Below are 15,184 nucleotides of genomic sequence, written 5' to 3'. Positions count from 1 at the left end.
ATGGCTCTCTTGCTGCTGTAGCCCCGCTCAGTCCTTAGAGGCTTAGGGAACTAAACTGGGATAAAGTCAGTTGGTGGGGAAGATGCATTCCAAGATACCCACTGGATCCCTGACAACAAAAAAATCCTATGCATACTCATACATATGAGACTTTTTTTTCCTAAATGAAGACACTTATTTAATTTTAGAGGCAAGGACTTGCCTTGTACCTCATACTAAGCCTGGGACTTGGAACATTCCTGCCTCGGCTTCCTAAGTTCTGGGATTGTAAGAGTACACTACTGTGCCTGGCGATCAAGTTTAGAGATTAGGCACGGAAACTGGGGAGAGAATTTAGTTGGTAAAATGCTTGCATGCAAGGCTGGAGGCCTGAGTTCAGCCCCCATCACATAAAAAGGTAGGGTGGTGGCATGCGCTTGAAATCCCAGCTCTGGGTGTAGGCAAAGATAGGAGGATCTCTGGAAATCGCTGGCCAGCCAGCCTAGACTATGGGGAGCTTTAGGTCAATGAGAGATCCTAGCCCAAAGTTTACCTATGTCCTCTAAGCACATGTCTACACACAAAAATGCACACATACCTGTATGTGCATACAGGGCGCACACACAATAAATTAGGTATAGTAAGAAATTAACAAAAATAATTAGCAGAATAATTAAGCAATTATGATAGCATAGTTATGTGAATGTGTGCCCTCTCCTTGTACTCAAGTCTTCTTTCCTCGGGATTTGAATAGGAGAGAACTGCTAGTGTGAGTCCTGCTCCTACACCAGTCTTAATGAGGGAGTTAGACTTACTGCCTCAGGGAACCTTCTCAGGATTCCCTGCTTGCTTAACTCATTGTAAGTCGGGGTATTGGGGAAGTGGATGGGGAATGCTGGCTGAGGGGCAGAGGTGGGATAACCTCCATCCCAGAGGAACCTGCCTGAAACAGGATTGGTTAGAATCAGCCAGGGGCTTTGGCCAGATGGGATTTCTGGAGAAAATAATTAATAAAAAGAGCCAAGTTCTTCTCTGATGCCTCTAGAGTTGTGTTCACCTTCTGGAAGAAAAAAAAAAAAAAGTGTTTGTTTATTACCTAGCCAATTGGAGTGCCTTGCCAGACCCTGGCAGCATAAACCAATTGCAGGGTAGTTATTTCACCAGAATGGGGCCTACATACTTGAACCTCTCCTGTCAGAGGAGCTGATGTATAACATGTAGCCAGCCCTTGTCTGCAGCTGAGCATAGGGTTCAGCTCAGTCTCTAAGCCACCTTCAGCCCCTCTCATCCCCACATTACCTTAGCTGTGCCTGCACACCTTAGCCAGTATATGCTCCAGCTAACATCTGTCTTGCTGAGGGAAAAGTGCCTACCTTTCTCTGATGTGTCACTATGCTAACATGAGTCCCTATAGTGCTCCCTTACTCTGAGGACAGTGTTGGGGCCTGTTTATGGGCTGAATAGACCGTTCTCTTATCTCTCCTACACTGGAGAAACTTGAACACTTGTAAGCTTCAGACTTACTATCTTTCTTCCCAGAGGTCCACCTGCCCCTTATAGAAAAACTGAATCTGCCCTGTGTCATAAACTGTTAGCATGTTTCATTCTTTCCTTACCAGGAAAAGCCTCTGCGAGGGCTGAGCCTTGAGACCAAAATTTGGTGTCAGGTAACTGCCATAGGTTTCCAAATTTTCTTACCACTGAAGGCTGAGCGTTCTAAGAGACCTTTTATCAGCCTGACTTCCTGGATTGTAAATGTCTGTGTTGGGAGGAGATGGTGCACAGGCAAGCCACATTTCAGCCCCCTTAGGTCTAGATTCCTTTTCTGATTCTTCTCACATCTTACAGGTAAGGCCAGACTGATGTATCCATAGTTCAGTCAGCCCGTGAAGGGGAGGAGCATTAGAGGTTATAACCTTTTATATGTGAGTTCCTTAAGTTATTTTTTGTGCCTTGATTTCGAAGAAATAAGGCTTAAAGATGATGTTTCTGAGATAAATCCTCTACATTACCAGCCAGCAGGCCTGCCCAGGACTTCCCATGAGCCTGGATACTGAGCTCAGGCCTCAGTTCTCAGTTCCGTTCAGCCACCAACTGTCATTTAAACCCTTCTTCTAGAGAGTGCCTTGCAGATCCTGGATCCTCATGGCTGTTCTAATTGTTCCTTTTTGTCTTTTTTTGCATCTCTACTCCAGAAGCCTAGCCTTCATCGTTATCCAGGGAGCCCTCCTCTTTCTCCTGACGCCGGCNTACCATCGTAATTGCTGATTGTTGCTAAGGTTGCTTCCATGGTGACATGCTTATCGTGTTTACACCTCTATATGGACAAGAAGTCTAAACTAGGAACCTACCTGCTCTGGACAACCATTCCCATCTCCGCCCAGAGGACACCAATCATCGTGACACCACGTCCNTCTTTTACTAAGTTCCCCCAACCTCTTCCTCCTCTCACTAGTAGACTTAATACAGAAGAAAGGATCTAGGCCGGGTGTTGCTACTCTGAAACTTANTGCACANGATATTGTCAATTTATCCCCTAACTGGCCTCCCAGAGAAGAAAGAAGTGGGAAGAAACGGGGAAGAGAAGGCAAGAGACACTGATCAGTTAGAGGGGAAACTCTACATCTTCTCTNGTTGAGAGTCTGGTAACTGAAGAAGGCAAAATGACGAATCCATCAGGACAAAGTGTGTCAGCCAATGCTGTGGCTGAGAGCCATGAAGGGGAGTTTGGCTGCACCTTAATGGACCTGAGGAAGCTCATGGAGCTTCGTGGAACTGATGCAGTGGCCCAGATCAGTGCCCACTATGGAGGGGTACAGGAAATCTGCACGAGGCTGAAAACCTCCCCTACAAAAGGTAAAGGCCATGCCAAGGGTTGGGGACTGGAGGACAGAGACTGGGATTTTGAAATATTATTGTCTAGCTTCTAGGGAAAGTCCGTTTCTGGAGATCCAATAAGTTGTGTTTGGTCTGGTGGGAGGAGCACGTCATCTAAAGCCGAGGTGGCCACTGGAGGAGGACATGAAGAGCTTCCTTCCTCTGCCATGGTTAGGAACTGTGATCTCTGAGTCATTCTCTCCTATTTCTGTGTCAGTCCATAGTATGGAGGGCCCTTGTTTGTTATGGAGTTGCACTTATCAGTGTAGTCAATTTCCTCATTCAATCAGATTTTGATTACAGAAGAGCTTAACATGGACGTCTTCCTCACACTGATCTTAAAGTTCAATGGATGAGAAAAGACTACAGGAAGTCGTATTCCAGCCATCTGAGTACCTTATTGTACACAGACATGGGTTGGCATATCATAAAGATGTATTTGGATAAATTGCTATTTTCTGTCCTGGAGTTACTGATTTTTTTTTTTTTAACTGTGTCTGATAAAAAATTTTCCCCACCATGTAGGGACCAAACCCAGGGCTTTGTGCGGTGCCCCAACATTAATCTGTAGCCAGACTGAACTCACTCTACAGTACAGGCCGGATTTCAGGTTATGACATCACAGGCCAGGTATATGTATCTTATAAGCTTTGAGTTCAGGTATTTGAAATAATGTTTATAGCTAGCCCGTAGAGTTACTGGAATTAAGTAGTACAGTGCATGTGCACATGTGTGTGTTTGTGTGTGCATGTGAAAACTGGTAATAGGTTAAATAAATTGAATATAGGCCATATGCCTGGAGATTTTCCTAGGGCGTGAATGCTCATGAGTTTCAAAGAAACATAATCTCTACTCAGTATGTGTGACTGCAGCTGCTTTCTGTTCTCCGTGCTCCCTGTTGTCTCAGAGGCCTGATTTTAGGACGACAGTGCTTAGTTGCTTTCAGTCAGTTCCCTGGGCCTTCCAGCTTGTGTCTAATACTGCCTTTTGGATACTGTCCACTTCCTGCTAGCTGAAGTTTTGTTAGTGGTGGTGGTGGTAGTTGTTTTATTACTTATTGAAACAAGGTTTCACTCCGTAGCCCAGGCTGGTCTCAAACTCAAACGAATCATCCTGCCTCAGCCACCCACGCACTAGAACTCACCCGCATGCGCTGCCACACCCACCACCCCCTACTGTGTTTGTTTCCTTGGGACAGTCTCACTCTGCCACCAAGGCTGACCTGGAATTTGGGGTCCTCCTGCTTTAGCTTTTCTAAGTGCCAGGATTGCAAGCATGCACCACCACACCTGTCCCCCGAGTGACTTTCTCAGTGACTTCTACAGAGTATAGGCTGTAAGGAACGTCTGTACCTTCTTGTGCTTTCCTGAGACGATACAGGTGTTTACAGACCTCCATCAGAACGGAAGCTGAATCTTTCTGTTTTCCTCCTTTTATATTTCTTTGACAAAGAGGAACTTGGGGGTCCAGTAAGCAAGAACCTGGGGGGGGGGAGCTCCTCAGAACAGAATCCATACTTTTATCCCGTCTCTCTAACCCCCTCACATAGCTTTGACAATTTACCTTCTCTAAGAAGCCAGCCTGTTACCAGAAGACCATTCGCAGATGCCTCTCAACCTCATAGGATTTTGTCATCTGTGGGAGGCTCCTGCAGATTAATAATGGGAATAAAGATACGGGAGTGACTCTAGATTCTAGTTAGAAACCAACATGAAATAAGTTTGAGTAGATTGGCATTGGGGAACGTGTGCTTAAAACCCTTCTTATGCAGGAGCTGAGAGGAGACTCTCAGGAGCCTGGACATTTGAAGCTGGCATGGCTGGGGAGGGGAGTGGTAGTAGTAAGGAAAATAGAGCACCCCTTTATCCTTTTATTTTTGCTTGGATTGACAGCATGCTTAGTATAGATAGAACTCTTTAAATCTTAGCTAGTGAGGAGCCTTATGGGAGCTTGAGAGTTTTGACGCTAGCATGATTTTGTTAGCCTCCACTTATACAATTCTAGAGGCAGATATGACTTAGTTTTTAATTAATTTTTCTCACTTTTTATTGGTTAAGTTTGTTGTTTGACTAGCACTTAATTTCAATATTCTCTGTCTAGGTTAAAGGGTTTAAAGGCCTTGAGGTCTTTGTACCAGATAGAAAATGATGGAGCAGTTTCTGTTTTCTCGCTTACAGCCTATCAATGCCCTGTTGCCTCTCGTACAGAATTACAAAGGACTTAAGATGGGGTTTGCCTTTTTTTTTGTTGTTTTGTTTTGGTTTTTTTTGTTTGTTTTTGTTTTTTCGAGACAGGGTTTCTCTGTATAGCCCTGGCTGTCCTGGAACTCACTTTGTAGACCAGGCTGGCCTTGAACTCAGAAATCCACCTGCCTCTGCCTCCCAAGTGCTGGGATTAAAGGCGTGCGCCACCAGGGTTTTGCCTATTAAAGGATGTTTTACTTGTGTGTGTGCATCTGAGTGAGTTTATGTGCATCATGAAGGCTGGTGCCCAGAGATGCCAGAAGTTGGTGTCATGGATCCCCTGAAACTAGAGTTCCATGCAATTGTGAGTTGACATGTGGGTACTGGGAACTGAACCCGATTCTATGCAAGAGAAGTAGGTGCTTTTAACTGCTGAGCCATCTTTCCAGCCCCGGTGTTGCATTTTAATGTCTGATAAGACATGGGACTGGAGCCGGGAGTGGTGGCGCACGCCTCTAATCCCAGCACTCGGGAGGCAGAGGCAGGCAGATTTCTGAGTTCGAGGCCAGCCTGGACTACAAAGTGAGTTCCAGGACAGCCAGGGCTATACAGAGAAACCCTGTCTCGGAAAAAAAAAAAAAAAAAAGTCATGGGACTGGGCCCAGTGTGCATGCTAATGCTGCTCCTGCATCGCATTAATGTGTTGGAGTGAAGTTGCTCCTCAGTCTAGAGTAGGTTAGAATAAAGAGGACCTGGGAGTGAGGACCTGGGTGACTTCAGCATTTGACTGTGACTGCCACAAGGTTTACAGAGTGACCTGAAAAGAGGAGAGGCATTTAGAGAAATAAGAAGGGGCAGGAAAGATGTGGAAGAAGCCACAGGCTCCAGTCTACATTTGTTTGTTTGATGTTATGTGTGTCTGTGCATTGTTTGCAAGTTATGTATACGTTCCATGTGCAAGCCTGTTGCCTGGGGAATTCAAATAGAGTATCAGATCCCCTGGAGCTGGAGTTAGAGATGGTTGTGAGTCACCATGCGGGTGCTGAGAACCGAACCCAGGTCCCTTGGAAAGGAGCCAGTGCTAGCCATCACTCCAGCCCCAAGCTCTCAGTCTTCATGGCTCTACATAAACAAAAGCTAAGATGAAGACTGGGAGCTAGCGGGACGCTTTGTCAGTGTGGGCTTGTCATTTAGCACCAATGAAACCCTTCTCATTTTCTTGCTTCTTTCCCACTTCCCATTCCTTTCTTTAAAAAAAATGTTTATAATACCATATTATCAATTATGTCTAATAATGGGCTTCATTACATCATTCTATACATCTGTATAATGCATTTTTATCACATCCACCATCACCTTCTCCAGTCCCCACCTCCCCCTCCCCATCACTTCATCTTCTCAGCTTATCCTCCCCTTCTACTCTCAGCTCTCATGTCTTCTTCTTTCCCCCTCTTCTCCTAATGACACATTGGATTTCACTAGAGTTGTTACATAAACATGGGTGACAGGTCATTTACAGGAGCATGGATACCTTGCCAGTAGGTACCCACCCCAGGGGGGCAGGAAGTCTCTGACCCCCTCCCACCCCACCCCCCAAATCATTAACGGCCTATAAACCCTTAGGGAGGGTTGGGCCTCATTAGCCCTTCCCCCATCCCAATTTTTCTTATACTCTTCCACTTGACAGCGCACCGTTGTGTAACCCAGCCTAGCTTCAAATTTTCAACCCTAATTCCTCCACACCCCCTTTTGTTTTCTCATCTTCTCTCTCTGCTCCATTTCTAGAAATCAGCAACTCAGGTGACTGAGGGCTAGAAGAGCCCCTGTTCCCTGAGCTTGCCCCCACCCCAGCTCAGGGTCTCCTGAAGAGGGAACATGTGTGAGTCTGGGGTAGGTTTCCCCTTGCCTTAAGGATAGCGAAAGGAGGCATGTTCTTTGTGTCGCTATTCCCTGGTGTGGAGGGTGAGAGACTCCTCGTGACGAGATAGGAGTTTGTTTTCTTTGTCCCACATCGGAACTTCCATATGCCCCCTCTGTCAGAGTACCATAGTTAGGGGAAACTGTTTTTCTGGAGAGCAGATAGGTTGGCAAGTGGGAGGAACTTCAGGGCACAGAGAAGAGAGGTCAGAAAAGGGAGCATTAAATAAACTGTGAATGACTGGCACCAGACTTTTTTCAGATGGCTAAAGACAAGTTCTGTTGCATTTGGATATAGATAAATGCTGCTTGGATCTTCCATCTCCTGTTCCATGTCTAGCTTCCACATTGTCCCTCCCCACACAAGATGACAGCACAGCAGTTAAGATCATCTGATATGCCTTCCAGCGACATGCAGCAGCTAGTACCTACTCTGTAGATGACCTCACATTGGTGACCATGACAGTAGGCACCGTCCCTCCTCTCGCAGAGCTTACAGGCCAGTAGAAGTTACACACAAATGAAAAATAATTCTAAACTATTGTTGCTGTGCTGTGTGGGGGAAAGAACAGTGTTGAGGGAGCATAGAGCACAGGAGCTAAGATGAAGGAGAAGGAGAAGAAAGGGGCTTGGGAGCTTGAGTTAGACCCCATTTCTCTGTGTCATCTAAGATTTGCCAGGGATATTCCAGCTTCGCCTTGCTATATGGTGACTGCATCCCTTCCGGAGTGCTCCTAGTTTACAAAGCAAGCATCTTTGCCTTCCCTAACTACTGGGTAGATGTTGGGTTTAGGGAGATGAGACTTTTCCGAGAATAGCCAGAGGGAAAATAATCTGTTTGAAGACAGACCAAATTATGATTTAGAGGTCATTAATTTCAAGATTTAGATTGATAGCTCCTGTCACCTTAAGATGTCTGCGGTTTTCCTGTGAAATGGATTTTCCTGGGGTTTTCTACCTAGAAATGGCCATCTTCCCATTATCTGGAACTTACTGGGATTGGGCTTTTCCTCCACAGAGCAAACTAAAATAAATCAAAACCCTCTTCCGCCACCATCCCTGGAAAAGTGCGGGGGTCTGACTGGAGGTCCACCGACGCCAGACAAGTGCTGTCACTAAGCTCTCGCCTTGGACCTGACACCTCTAGTAGCGTTATCAGTCTGGACAAAAATTGATATGCACCCATATCAAATGTTCACTTGTGGCACATCTGAATTGCTGTTAGTGCTTCAAACACTGAAACTATTTCTATAATAAGATACGCAGGCCTAGAAATGGACAAAGTAAAATAAAAAGTTCTAGCACTTTCTTCCTGCTCTCCAACGGGTAGAAGCATGAACACACACACACACAGAGACCACCGTTTCAGGGAAGGTTAATGAAGGGAAGTGCATAGCTGGTGAGTGAATACAGATGGGAAGACAGGCGCCTGGCTAGTTTGGTTTTCTTTCTTCTCTAATATTCATAATCCACTCTGGAATACCAGTTTGGCAGAGCTCATGAATCTGAAAGGTGCAGCTTTTCATCCTGGCCTTTGCCCCTCGCCTTCTCCTTGGATTCCTGCCTAACCTCTCTTAGGGCTGCCAAGTTCCTTCCTACCATCTTCTCTGGGCCTGGCTGCAGAGACTAGCGTTCTGTAGTCCACTGAGCCACCACACCTCCAGTAAATCTGCTAGTGCTCGTGTAGGGTCTCACCCTGGAGGAATACCTTGGAGGGCGGGAAAGGGACACATGTGCACAGCCTGATTCAAACATCTGGAAAGGGGCTGGCTGGCCTGGGTGTGAGCAGTGTGGACCAGGCCAGCGGCTTCATTAGAGAAATTCTTAATGCTCTGTGGAGGAGTGAGAGGGGTTCCTGCTAACATTTGGAGGTAGAGGATGGGGGGAATGGGGAATACAGGAGGGTGAATGAGGTGTAAGTGCCTTCCCTCGCTCCAAAAGGGAAGGCCTCTAGCACCCTTGAATTTTCCTGTCTAGTTTAAGCTTCATGCTGAGAGCTGAGTGAGGCCAGAAGAGAGCTAGCCAGGCCCAGGCCCACACTCTGCCTACCTGTAGCCACCCAGCCTCTCCTCGCTCAGAGCTGAGCATCTGAGTTTGCTGTCATGAAGTACTAGGCAGACGTGAGAGATCTTGAGAGTATAGATAGAACTTCTGGGCCTGCCCCGTTATAAAACCTCTATGCTGGCCAGCTCAGCCACTCAGCAGCTCTGTCGCAACTCTTCCAAACATTGCAGCGTGTTCTTGAGTTTGCTTTGCTTTTTTAAATCTATTTAGTGTTTCAATAGTAGCCTCCTATTCCTTCTACCTCTGAATTACACTCCAGCCTCTAGTTTGAGGTGTGTTGTTTGTTGTTTGTTTGTTTGTTTGTTTGTTGGCCTTCTATTCACAGTGGTCCTCCTGCCTCAACCTCTCAAATGCTGAAATGATAGATAGGTGTGCTCCATTCCTGGCTCCTATTTTGACTTTGACTTTTTCTCTAGTTACTTAGTTAGTTATAGTTTATTTTACGTGTATGAGGTTTTACTAGCACATACATATGTGCACTGTGTTCATGCCTGGTACCAGCCAGAGGAAGTCAGAAGAGACCATGAGACCCACTGGAACTGAAGTTAGAGATGACTTACAGCCACCTTGTATGTGCTGGGAACTGAACCCAGGTCCTCAGCAAGAGCAACAAGTACTCTTAACCACTGAGCCATCTCTCTAGCCCCTTCATGTAGGCTAGGCTGGCCTCAAACTTGCTATCTAGCTAAGGATGACTTTGAACTTCTGATCGTCATGTCTACACCTCCAGAGGGCTAGGATTTCAGTATTGTACTGCCTCCTCTTGGTTTAGACGGTGCTGACGATCGAGCCCAGAGCTTTGTACACATCAGGCAAGTGCACTACCAACTATGTCCCCAGCTCCTCCTTCATCGACTTTTAACCCGTTGTGTTGCCTTGAGCCTTCAGCAGGAGGGAAAGAAAATTGGTGTTCCCTCACTGACTGAGGCAGCCAGTCGCATCTACCCTTAGGAGTGGGGTTTTCACTATTTTTATTTAGCTCAAAGGTGTGAGCCCTGGGATAATGACACTGGCTAGAGAGGAGCACGTGCATGCAATGCAGGAAGGTGACAAAGCAGAGGGGTAAAGAGGGTGAAGGCTCTGGGGAATCTTTGTCTCCCCCGTGTTAGAGCTCGGATGGAGGAGGCTCGGGGTTAGGAGTGGGGGCGTGATGAAGACGGGCCCTGCAGTCGAGGCCACTCTACAGGGAAAAGTGTTGTCTAGTTCAATGTCCTCTTACTTTGACCTTGAGTCTGTCCCTCTATCTCAAGGCTGAGAGTCCAGGACAGCATGTCCCCCTGGTTGTGCCTGAGTTGAAGAGGAGGTGTTGGAACAGGAAGGGTGTTCTATACTGCTTGGAAGCACAGCGTTTGGTCAGGAGCACGAGCTGGCTCCATCCGCTGATCCAACCTCGGATCTTAAGCTCCTCATCCCCTTAGAAGCCTTAGACATGTTTTAAGTAGGACTTGAAGATCCATTTTTATGTTAGAGGTAAGGACTGAGAACGGAGCCAGGTCCTCTGTAAGCCAGGCAAGCTCTCTACCGTGGGGCTACGTACCCAGATCTTGAAATGTACCCCAGTGTCTATTCTCATGCACTTAAAGAAATGGCTGCCTTTAGTCAGCCTCCAGAAACGTCTCCCTTGCACTTTCTGTGTGGAAGCAGCTTTTCATCTACCTCCTCTGGCAAGGTGTCATCATTCAGGCAGCTGGGAAGTCCCTCGTGACCTAGATCCACCCTTTCTGGGGCTGAACTGATTCTGATAAACGGTGCCTCTACCCACACCATCTTTGGTGTGAACAGGGGGCTAACCAGGTTCTCTCATGCTGGAGGAGCCACTCCTCCCCGCCTGGGTCCTACACAGGCTTATAGCAGACACCAGTGCAGCACTGCTCCTGCCTTGGCTGCCCAGCCCAGCAGACACCCTGCAGCTCCCAGCATGGGTGCGGGGCAGTGACTTCACATTCTCTTTGCCTCTCCCAACTTATGTGCTCAGTCTGGTTCTAAGGGCTAGGAGCGCTCTTGGTTTGGGTGGGGCCGTCTCTCTCATGTTCTCTATGAAAATTTGTCTGAGGAGAAATTTTCCCGGAGAATTTCTCGGGGAAACCCCTTTTCCTGTGTTTTCTGAATAGCCTTCTTGCCAAGTCCTCCTTCCCTCTCCGGGAGGCTGTGTTGAGTATTTGAGAAGCCACTGTGGAGTTCAGGGCCCAAAACATTTTCCTGGGCTGGACAAGTCTTTGTGTGAAGTTAAAGCTGCTGAGCCCAGGGCTGGGAAGCCTCTCTAGGGTGGAAAGAATGAAGTGGAAAGCCCAAAATTGGGAATTGGCAGGGCTCCCAGCCCCACATGGCTTTCCTGCGCAACACCACATGTCAGAGAGGATTCCCAAGGCTACTCAGGCTAACATCCAGCTCAGGCCCTGGCCTCCTGCGGAGCTCTCTGGGAACCTGGGCAGCCACTTGACTTCTTAAGGAAGCTTTTGTACAGTCTGTGTGATTGAAGGTGGGGCCGACAAATGAGTGGCAAATAGCTAGTGGGTGTGGGGCAGGCGAAATGGCTCACTGAGGAAGGGTGCCTGCTGCCAGATCTGATGATCTGAGTTTGATCCCCCAGACCATACATAATGAAAGGAAAAAACAAACTTCTACACATGTCGCGAGCGCAGGTGAGGGCAAGTCCCACCTTTTTATACTATCTAGAATGCATTTTCTTTCCTTTGATTGTATCCAGAAAAGGTCATAGGAGGCTTTAGTGAGCACAGGCTTAGTGAGCGCAGGGTTCATGAATGGACTCTGATGAACCTGATGCGCCATCCCTGAGGACAGGAAGAAGGCAGGAAGGATCCCATAGAGGCAGCCCTGGCTTGCTCAGAGGTACACAAGTGACTGTGTAAACCCTCTGGCATAAGAAATAAGATGGCCATCTGCCTGGAAGTCCCAGCAAACAGGGTAAGTTGGTCACTTAGAAGGGAGCCTCTATTGAACCCTACTGTTCTCGTGTCCCAGAATCCTTTGTTGGCATCCAGCTGCCTCCTGTGGGTGATACAGACCCTGCCCCTGCTAACACAAGGAACCTATGACCTCTTCAAGCCTTAGTTGCCTTGAGCATCAAATGGGGTTCATGATGACTTCCTACACTGGCTACAGATGTTCGGACAAGAAGCAGAGTGTGCCTGCTGCAGTGCCTGCCACACAGCAATCGCTTGAACATTAGCAACGTTGCTTATTACTCATCCACTGGGTTCATTCAACAGGCTTGAGTGTGTGCCTTGTGCCAGGTACTGCTATAGGCCTTAAGAACAAAGCCAAGCATCCTGCTCTGGAAGGAGGTAGGGCAAGCAATGGATGAATAAGGCCTCCGTGGTGAGGGACGAGAAGACCTTAGAGGGAAGCTGTAGAACAGACGGGAGAATGATGAGCGCCATGGCTGAGGACAGCCTTAGTCTGGCGGAGATGGGGACAGAGACCTGAAAGATGGGAAGGACAGCCCTGGAAGAGGCTCTGCTAGGGAAGGAGGTGGTACAGCAGCAGCAGCCATGTGCAGAAACAGAAGGAGGGGTAGGGGGATTGTCCCGAGAGGAAAGGAAGGTATACTGAGCCAGAATGCTATGAAGCTGGGAAGTGGAAAGAGACAGATAGACGCTGGAGGTTCCTAAGTAGCCTTAGAGGCCATCAAAGGTCTCGGTGCCCAGCTTCACTCCGCGTAAAAGCCACATGGGGTTTTTAAGTAAATGAGTGGCATGTACTGCCTTTCGTCTTTGAAAAGATCTTTGTGGGGAGAGGAGGGGGCGGAAGGTGATTGTTAGAATATTGAGAACCTGAGGAGCTAGGTGGTCACCCCTACCCTGCACGATGAGGTAGGTTGCTCAGGCAGACTCACCTTGGAAAGAGTGTTAGTCCCTTAAATTGATATTTAGTAGGTTTTTGGAGATGGGGTTCTACAGCACGGGCTGACCGGGAGCTCACCATGTGGTCTAGGCTGGCCTTGTGCTTTCTTTCGGCCATCCACCTGCTTTAGCCTCTCAAGGGCTGAGGAAGCAGGCCTGAGTCACCACAGCAGGCTCTGGTCTTTACTATCTGACATCCCAGCCGCCTTCACAATGCTCTCCCGGCCCTTACCAAAAGGAGGGAAGGGTGGTTCCCTCCCAGTGTGTTGTGGATCCTACATCTTTGCAACACAAAGTCCCCTCAAACCAATCTGTCCATCCAGAGCTGCAATCCCAAACTGGCTCAAGCCCTGCCCTATTTGGTCCCCTGGGGCAAAGAATCAGCAAGTCCTGCCTCCTGGCCACCCTGCCCCTGCATGCCTGAGCACCCAGATGCCCTGCCCAGAACACTCCTCTCCCAGACCCTCCTCTGCCTTTCCCACTGGGAACCTGACTTCCCAGGGCAGGGCAGGCTTTGCTCCCCCTCCCCCCCCCCCCCAGAGCCCGACTCTCTACTGAGCTGGAGTGAGTGGCTTACTGCTGGGTTATAGGGCCCTGGACTACAGTCTCAGGCACTGTGTTCCCCAACAGTTCCCTGTCCCTTGCCTCCTAATGAGTGAAAATGGCCTCCAGCCCCTCCCTTCACAAAATGATCCTAACCATGCCATCCTGGCCAACTTCACCTAGGGCCTGTCTCAGATTCCTCCCTCTCAGAGCCAGAAGGCTTTCCACTCCAGCTGCTGCTGATTTATTTTGTGAGTCCCCCCAGGAGTGGGGGCTACCTCCCACCCTGCAGGCGATAGTCCCTGCAAACTTGCTTGCCCATTTTCATGGACCTTTTCCCCCGACTTGTTCAGTGGGAAGAGAATGTTCGCCTACACACCGAGCCTATCCATTTCCTCGGGGTTGGGCCAGTGTGGCGTCCCTGACATCCTGACCTCCGCTATGTCCTTGCTCCTTCCAGGCACACACATTTCCTTGCTTTGTGTGAAGCTCAGTGGAATATCCCCTGCCCCTGATTCTGAGTGTCCTTGGCTGTCGATCTGTTTTCAAGACAAAGACTGCCCCACCCTACCTATGGGGGAACCCATCAAATGGCCAGCCAACAGCATCCAGTGCCAAAGCCAAAGCCAAAGCCAAAAATAAAAAAAAATCTAATTTGTTGCAAATATGTGAACAGCTTAATGAATGCCAACTGGAGTTGACTGCTAAGCCAGCTTTCCCCACTGCCTCTGAACCTAGAAGAGGGGCCAGGATTCTCAGGAAGCTACTGAGTATAATTCTGCCTCCCTCCCCCCTCCCCCATGCTGGGAGAGAACAAGACAGAGGAGAGAGAGGTATTAGGGGCTGCATGTTCTATTTTAGTGGGGAAAATGCTTGTTGTCATTAACTGTGTAGTATCTAGAAACTTCGTAACCCTGCTTGGCTCTTACTTGACCTGAATTGTAATAATTTGTCTAGTTGATACCAAGTACTTAACTGCTTAGTAAAACAGCTTGCTGGGGTTTGCATGAGAAATGGAAAGTCAGGGATGATACAACTAAGGCTACCTTGCCTTGAGAGTTCTTCTTCAGTGATCCACAGCTCCTAGAACTTGGAATGAAGACACACAGGGAGCCTCTGCCTCCACCTACATGACCAAACCAGGTAGCTAGTTCTTTCTGGCCCAAGCACGTGTGAGCCGGCATGTTCCGGTCATTGCCAGAATTTGCATACTCCTCCGAGGAAAGAGTCCCTGTGCATCCCAAGAACATCCTTGTGCTTCTGTTCTTAGAGCTAGGGCCTAGGCGTGCAGCACAGCCCCCAAGGAACAGTTGACATTTACTTAGCATGGTCGCTAGGAGCAAAAGGCCCTGTCCTGAGGCCAGCTTGTCACCCGTATTCATTTTTAAACTTTTAAAGTCCCGAACAAACTGGGCTGGTTGATCACATGCTCACTGCTCCGCAGCCCCAGGAATCATAACTGGACATGGGGTCTCTTAGTTTTATTTTATTTTATTTTATTTTTTTAATGTCTTTTACAAACCCATACACTGGTTTGTAAGTCAGACCACACACACTGATGTCTTTCAAAGCAGTTAGCTCTAAGGTACCTCTCAGAAGGGCCCTCTGGAAGAAGGTGAGCCTTTTAACCATTTTCGCCCATTGTTCAAGTCAACCAATCAAGACAAGCCTCCTTGTCTGCCTCTGCCTCTCTGCCTCTCTGCCTCTCTGCCTCTCTGCCTCTCTGCCTCTCTGCCTCTCTGCCTCTCTGCCTCTCTG

The 15,184-nt window shown here is 48.1% G+C and overlaps 1 protein-coding gene across 1 annotated transcript in view; it reads left to right on the top strand.

Annotated features, from left to right (window-relative positions):
• Positions 1-15,184, top strand: part of Atp2b4 (ATPase plasma membrane Ca2+ transporting 4) — a 97,164-nt gene that overhangs the window by 45,747 nt on the left and 36,233 nt on the right. Inside the window, 1 exon segment of the mRNA XM_029538723.1 lies at positions 2,175-2,835. Coding sequence (XP_029394583.1) covers positions 2,643-2,835 — 193 coding nt within the window. The 5' untranslated portion in view covers positions 2,175-2,642.

This window comes from Mus pahari, chromosome 5 (assembly GCF_900095145.1).
Source record: "Mus pahari chromosome 5, PAHARI_EIJ_v1.1, whole genome shotgun sequence".
In the NCBI taxonomy this organism is placed as follows: domain Eukaryota; kingdom Metazoa; phylum Chordata; class Mammalia; order Rodentia; family Muridae; genus Mus; species Mus pahari.
Note: the sequence above shows the minus strand (reverse complement) of the source record. Positions and strands in the feature narration are given on the sequence as shown.